This window comes from Crassostrea angulata, chromosome 5 (assembly GCF_025612915.1).
Source record: "Crassostrea angulata isolate pt1a10 chromosome 5, ASM2561291v2, whole genome shotgun sequence".
Classification (NCBI taxonomy): Eukaryota; Metazoa; Mollusca; class Bivalvia; order Ostreida; family Ostreidae; genus Magallana; species Magallana angulata.
The window spans coordinates 2,565,703-2,573,908 of NC_069115.1; the positions used below are offsets into that span (position 1 = coordinate 2,565,703).

The window sequence follows — 8,206 nt, forward strand, 5'->3', positions numbered from 1 at the left end:
GACTCTTGACATGTTTATAGAAATATATTTAAATTTAATCTACACAATTTGTACGAGTTTGTGGTGCTAAGTACATTGGTTAGAGCAGAATGCGGTATATCCTCAATATCTATAAAGAGAGAAAAATGAAAAAGACAAATGAAAAACCAATTAAAAATCAAAAAGACACATGAAAACCCAGAGAGGACACATGATAACTCAGTCATAAATAAAAAAGACGCATGTAAATCAAAATCAAAATAAAGAGGACACATGAAACTAAAAGACAGCTTATTAAATAACCAACATAGCATTTAGTATAAAGGAACAAGATGGGAGATTTAATGATTGGCCAAACCAGGATTTGAACGTGAACCCCCTGAATTACTATTTAGGTGCTCTACTGGCAGAGCTATCTGGTCCTGGCTATCAAAACATGGCACATAATGTAACAGCGTGGAATAAATCACTTAAAAGAACCAGACTAGGATTCGAACCTGGGTCCATTAACCATTTATCTGTAGTCAGGAACATGGCAGTACTGAGCCTATTAAACACTCTATCAAAAATTATCATTAATACTGCTAAGTGAACAAAAATATTGTCTGATGTGAGAGCTGAGGGAAGAAAAGGAGACTAAACCATTATAACTGCTTTAAATTATATTTAAGCAGTGTGGGATTCGAACCCACAAGTCTCGTGAGTAAAACAGATTCAAAGAATTGAGTGACACTACGTTTTTACATTTACATTCATATTTTTAAGGGATTAAAATGTATTTTTATAAAGAAAAAAGCGATGCATACAGTAAAGGAATGATTACCTACAATCAGTGCAAATTAATGGATTAAAAACAACGCGACAATAAATGACCCATGCGTCAACGAAAAGTTTGATCCCTCTTGTAACTGATGCTGTACCACAATTTAGATGTCGGTCTCTGGGTTAAAGAATAATAACTGCCAAAGTTTACCACCGTTGGTACACTCCATTTGTTTACATTATGAACTCTAGGTGTTTCGGCGATTCTAGATGCGTGACACGGCAAAATAATAAAAGGAAACATAATAAAATCAACATAGGAAAACAATAAGGCAAATAAATAATACTAAAACCATTTCACTAGAGAGAAGAGACACGTTCTTTATGCGAGTCGCACACTTACTTTGTCCGCCATTTTGAATTGCGCAATTACATGTGTTCAAATTAACCGGTGCCTGACCTCAATGTAGAGAGTGCGCGAACGGAATTGTGGGAAGGGTACCAGACTAATTCATGCTCAGGCTCACACATCACCACGATTGCATATTCGGATTTACAAGTTTACATGTCTGGATTTTTGAACACGATTACCCTCCATATGTTTGGTGGTAGTGAATTTAGTTTAATTTGTTGTCATTGGTACTTTAACGTACGTGGAATTGTAATTGAGATTTTGTTTCATCTTATATTGCATTTCATTCATTTATTTTATTTTCATTTAGATTTATCAAACACATCTTTTTGTGTTTCAATACAAAGATAAATATGATAAAACGCTACTTGAATATTAATATTGAAAAAGAATAATTCGGAAAAGCTACAGTAAATATACTCATTATATTTACACAATCAAATAATGTGCAGAAAGTTTGTTGTGAGAAAAAAAAGACATTTATATGTTTCGGTTAGTTAGGGATGTATGTGTCACCATGCTACTTTCAGATAGTAGATTAACCTAGAACTCTAATTGCAAAATGATAATGCAAAAACCGACACACTTAAATACTGAAAGATAAACATATCCAGTTACCTGCCTTTATTGTACATACATGTATACATTTGCATTAAAGGCAAACTCGCACCTGACATTTAAATCTGTCACGTGACTCCACAAAGATTACTAGGGGAAGTCGGACCAGGAAGATAGAAAGCCTACCGCCATGTTAAAATGTGAAGTTTGGTAAGTTACGTACGACATGTCTATGAATTGTAATGTTTTGGATAGTGGTTTTTTTTTCATGCTTATTAGTTGACTGCGCAAGGAGCTAAATAAAACACACAGGTCAACCTCTTATAAATATGTAGACACATGTACTTGTATTTTCATTAATTATATTACATGTGGGCGTAGTCAAGAAGCTAACGTACACACCAACCATCTTTTTGTTTAAAGCGAATAATATATCTGTTATTGTACATATATATTATGTGCATGTATGAAAAAGGACATGCACATACAACATATTTACAATACTTTCAGTGTCCGTGTCCAACTGACTTTTTTACCATTGGGTGTCAGTTTACTTTTGTCCGGTTTAAACGTTTCAAGACACCCCCACCCCCACCCCACCCACAAAGTACAGTTTAAATGCTGACATTTTTACACTATAAGTGGTGGGGCGTTTGAAGAAGGCATTTGATCTACGTTACTCATAACGTAAATTTTCAACGTAACGTAACTTAGTATATTTTTGTTTTACTCCGGTTACTTATATATTATAATTGAGTGTCACACAGACGAGTCTTTACCGTGTATCATCAACACAATTAGTGTAATAGAACACTTAACATTGATTAGTTACTTTTTTTCTTTCAGATTTTCGTTAATCAAAGCAATACGGTGTGGCTGACCATGGACCCTCGGAGGAGTGCCCAGGATGTGTTACGGTGTGACCTGTGTGAGACTCCTGTCCCCCCTTACTACTGTGACCTGTGTCACGTCAACCTTTGTAAGAAATGCGCCGGGGAACATCTATTGGACGAAACCAAAGAACACAAGGTGGTGCCCATCAAACAGCGAAGATTTACATCCAATTTCCCTGAATGTCAAAAACATTCTCTAAAACAATGCGAACTTTACTGTGAACACTGTGACATTCCTATCTGTGTGCAGTGTGTCTCATCTGGTGAACATTTAGGTCATAATGTAGGTGGTTTTACAGAAAAATTACAATTCAAAAAAGAAATCCTTCTAAACGATTTGCAAGAATTAGAGAAATCCATTTATCCAAAGTATCAAGCATTAGCAGAAATAACCACAGGTCAGAAAACTGAACTAAATAAAAACTGTCAGAAATTGACATCAGCAATTGACAAACATGGAGAAGTCTGGCACAGAGAAATAGACACCATTATACAGAAACTGAAATCTGTTCTTGATGAAATGGACTCTAAACACCTGGCTGTCTTAAATAAAGGGGAACATGAAATCACACGCACCATTTCTGAAATCACACAGAGCATTGCAGATCTGAAGAAGTTACTGGACTCCAATGATGTCAGCCGTGTCTCTGCCTACAAATCCAGGAATGCTGAATTCAGAAGATTGCCCCCTAAACTCACAGTTTCTCTGCCAAACTTTACCCCTCAGAAAATTAACTCAGACCAACTTTACCAACAATTTGGTTCCCTGTCAACATTCTCCATTACAACAGAGGAACATGGCTACACCGTGGAAACCTCAGAAGCTGGATCCTCTCCTCTCAAACCACTGCTTGATAAGCCATGGATCATCTCCACCATACAGACACAGTGTAAATACTTACTCAGTGTTACTTGTCCCAGTGATGAAGAAATCTGGGCATGTAGTTATAATAATAAGATCATGAGTCTCTACAGCCTGCAGGGGGAACTAGTGAAGTCAGTCCAAACCAAGTCAGGGAGCGATCCAGAGGACATAGCAGTGACAAGGAGTGGGGATCTAGTTTATACGGATTACAGTGATAGAACTGTGAACATAGTGAAGAATACACAGATACAGACAGTGATCAGACTACAGGGGTGGATACCTCTCGGTGTCTGTAGTACCTCCTCTGGTGACCTCCTGGTTGTCATGACAAATGATGATGATAAACAAACAAAAGTTGTGTGTTACTCTGGCTCCACAGAGAAACAAAGTATTCAGTATGACGACAAAGGACAACCTCTCTATTCATCTGGTGACATTAAATACATCAGTGAGAACAGGAACCTAGATATCTGTGTGTCAGACTTTAGAGCCTGTGCAGTAGTGGTGGTCAATCAGGCCGGGAAACTCCGGTTTACCTACACTCGTCCTCCCTCTTTTACCAAGAGATCATTTAGTCCATACGGCATCACAACAGACAGCGAGGGTCGGATCCTGACAGCAGACAACAACCACCGTATCCACATCCTGGATCAGGACGGACAGTTCCTCCGCTACATTAACAACTGTCATTTACAGAGTCCATGGGCTTTATGTGTGGACACCAGAGACAACCTCTTTGTGGGTGAGTACGACACAGGTAAAGTGAAGAAAATACAATATCTGATGTAAACACTGTCTGTGTATTATATGTAAACAAACTGTGTGTATGTATTATTTGTAAACAAACTGTGTGTATGTATTATATGTAAACAAAACTGTGTGTGTATTATATGTACACAAACTGTGTGTGTGTATTATATGCAAACAAACTGTGTGTGTGTGTGTGTATTATATGTAAACAAATTGTTTGTATGTATCATATGCAAACAAACTGTGTGTGTGTATTATATGTTAACAAAATGTGTGTATGTTTTATGTGTAAACAAACTGTGTGTATGTATTATATGTATACAAACTGTGTGTATGTATCATATGTAAACAAAATGTGTGTATGTATTATATGTAAACAAACTGTGTGTTTTATATGTTAACAGGAATTATTACAAATGTATTAAACAATATTAGATTACCTTTTATGGACAAGAATACATTTGCCAAGCATAAAGTTTGGAATCATATTCCATGTACAGTATTACCTCTGAAAATACACCACCTTGTGTTTTTAAAAAGTGTAAGCAGTTCATTCAAATTAATGGACAAAAAGCAGGTTTTCCATTATATCAACAATTTAGGGTTTACATTCATTATTGACAAAGGAAGTTCAATAAAACCTCTTCCACCAAGTTTGAAGCAAAGAATAACAGACCAGTGTTTACAGGAAGAACATTAAAAAATTGTTAGTTTATCAAAGCTTAAATTTTATCAAGTTGTTTTTGATAATTTTGAATAACGTTCTTATGTTGATTTATTGAAAAGGGAATTAGAGCGATTAGTTTTTAGTAGTTTGATATTAGGTTCAGAATATCTTTCCATAGAAAAAGTTAAGGCACATAAGTTGAATGCCGGGGGGGGGGGGGGGGGGGCAGTCTTTTATCTGAAATTCTTATTTAGCAGAGTGATAAGAGACATTGTGAGATTTGACGAATAAGTTTAGAAAAGACATACGACACTCTTTTCACCCAATCTTGCCATCCCTGGTTTGAATAAACTTTAAAAGAGTTTGTAATTTTCCCAGTCAGCTGCAACAAATAGAATGTAACCAGGGTTATATAATTAAATATGTATTTGCGCTTAATTTAGCATTTGTTTTGAGAGTGTTCGTGTGCGTGTGAGTGTATATATTTAGCCCACAGACTTCATCTATAAATAAATGTCACATGCTATCTAAAACCTGTTCTACTTGTTCCCGCCAATGTTACATGTTCAATACCTGAGGCGTGTTCAGCAGAGCGAACACGCCTCTGGACACTTTCCACTTCGGTGTCCAAACAGACACATCGTTTGAAAATCCTGATGAAATTCATATTGTCTGTCTTGAAGGGGGAGGGGGGGGTAGCTGTCCCGGTATGACATTTTGATTAGTATAATTGTGTAATTGCTTTATGTGAAATTATTATGTGTTTAAATACTATAATGAATTATTACAGGTTTTTGTATAACTTATAATTCTACTGAATGAAGTGAACCTTTGACCAAATCAAGGTGTCTTGAGTTATTTCTACAAGTTACAAGAATAAAGGCAGTGTATATGTACATGAAGCATTGTATCTTATCAATTAATGTATAAGTTTCATTCCTCCGCTTGAATCAAGTGTATCATATGTAAACAAATTGTCAATTTTTGGTGTGAGTTAAATAAATGTAATTGAACTGATTCACTCCAATGCGCTAACTCAATCTTCCATTGAAGCTGCTATGAATTATGCAAAAATTTATTTCTACTGTGATCAGTTTTATTGTTTGGGAATGGTTAATATGTTAATGAGTTGACATTAAATTAGATGAACATTGCAATAAAAAAAACTTTAACCAGTTTATACATCTTCTTAGACAGCTTCTATTATACCATGGGACGTAACATTTTTTGAAAGTTTCTTTCCATTGACCTTCGAATATCGTTAGACCCACATGCGAAGAGGAATAACTCAATTCTTTGAAACACCTTGTTTAATTCAATTAATGCACTTTTCGACAGATGTCCTTTAGTAATACCACGTTACTTACTGCACATTGACGATTCATTTTGAAAAAAAATATTTATTTATTTATGCACAATTCTTTCATTTATAAAATCGATTATCAACTAAGGTCATAACACGAAAGCAATTGTAAATTATTAAACATGTAAAAAATGAATACTTTTATTAACTTTCCCCTCCTCTTCTAAGAATTTGCTGTTTTCCCTCGAAGCGACTGGCAAGATATCGAGGAACTAATTTTGATAAAATGTTAAATCTATGGAGATATTTTTGCAATATAATGATAGTTTGGACGAAACAGTAGTAAGAACTCTTTGATGCAAGTCGTTCAGACTATGGTGTTCTCCAACTTCTATAGATGTTAACTGTCTCGGCGAGTTTGTAATAACATTCAGGACAAAAGTTGTCATTACTTTTTAGAGAATTAACAGCGCTAGCATTCTTTCCCTATCTCTTTGAGGGCATACACACGGTATATATAGTATATACATGTACCCACGGTATATATAGTATATACATGTACACACGGTATATATAGTATATACATGTACAAACGGTATATATAATATATACATGTACACACGGTATATATAGTGGGGTACGACTTTGTAGTTATCTGATGACATGTCTCGATTAAAACAAAACAGTTTAAGTATTAGTAATCAAGCCATTCAAAAAGCATTTTATGGTATTTTAAAACATAATTGAATAAATAAATAAATAATAGATAAAACAGATACAAATCCAACTCACATGCGGGATTGTTAAACATAAAAAGTAACGATACACACTACCTATTATGTATATCATATATGTACTGTATATGAATTGAGCAAACAGGGGAACAATTGAATGAGCAACATAAAACCATTGGCGACCAGTATGCATGAAGTTACTTGCACTAAAGAAAACTTGTTCCAAAGGAAGGTTCTATTTCTATATCAACCATCTATTTCCAATGCATCATGATCAAATGACCTTTTATGACCTATAGCTGTCTAACTAGTGTCATGTCTGATCTGTGACCTGTCTATACGCTAACCTGTCCATTTGCTGACCTGTCCATTCGCTGACCTGTCCATTTGCTGACCTGTCTATTTGCTGATCTGTCCATTCGCTGACCTGTCTTATCCGTGACCTGATTGGTCCGTGATTACATGTTGTTCAATATCTATATCGTCCTGTATGTCTATGTTTTCTGAGATTATTAATCTTAAAACTGATTAAGAAATATAAGATGCAAATAAAAAACTTCAACTATATATTAATTAAATCATACATGATAACAGTGAATTCAAAGATCAAAATATAGATATATTGATTAAAAAGGAAACTATTATTTCTGAACTGTGAATTTATATGATTTTAGCCGATCAATTGGCATATAAATAATTCAGCTAGAATAGACATGACAGTATATTTCATTACAACAAATCTATAACATTTTAAAAGAATGGTATCAAACTTTAAAGGAAAATGAACAACCCAAATTAATAAACACAATCTACACTCAACATCTCATGCAGTGAATTCAATAAAAACTAAACTCTGGAAGAAACTGCATGGACACGCCATCTGGCGGATTAATCACGTGACACTTAATCGAAGACCTGCACAGTAATTCCCGGCACTCCGTGCGGTCGTCTGTTCTTCCGGTAGCTCTTTGCCAATTTCTTCACGCACAATAAATGCTTCTGGAAATGATCGAGTCCCACACCGATTATTTCTAGAAACATATCGATTTCTATCGATTGTATCGATAAAATTGTTGGCCACGAACTTATCAACATTCACTTGTGATTTGAGTGCATTACAATATATATTGTTTGCATTCCTCAATTAGTCTGAATTGAGTCTGTTTGGTTGTTCATTTATTCTTTAAGCAAAATGGCTCAACAGAAATAATATGTAGCAATACACGTACAAAAAGCATTAAAGTATATTAGGTACGAAATCACAACAATTAAGGTATCTGATT

The 8,206-nt window shown here is 35.0% G+C and overlaps 1 protein-coding gene across 1 annotated transcript; it reads left to right on the forward strand.

Moving 5' to 3' along the window:
• The first annotated feature begins 1,842 nt into the window (after positions 1-1,842).
• LOC128184502 (E3 ubiquitin-protein ligase TRIM71-like) lies at positions 1,843-6,053 on the forward strand. The gene is made up of 2 exons (XM_052854019.1): positions 1,843-1,921; positions 2,558-6,053. The coding sequence occupies exon 2, from the start codon at positions 2,594-2,596 to the stop codon at positions 4,256-4,258; it is 1,665 nt and encodes a 554-aa protein (XP_052709979.1). The 5' UTR covers positions 1,843-1,921; positions 2,558-2,593; the 3' UTR covers positions 4,259-6,053.
• The last annotated feature ends 2,153 nt before the right edge of the window (positions 6,054-8,206 follow it).

Coding starts and splice junctions, on each gene's coding strand:
- LOC128184502 (XM_052854019.1), top strand. CDS start 2,594: ATGGACCCTCGGAGGAGTGCCCAGGATGTGTTACGGTGTGACCTGTGT.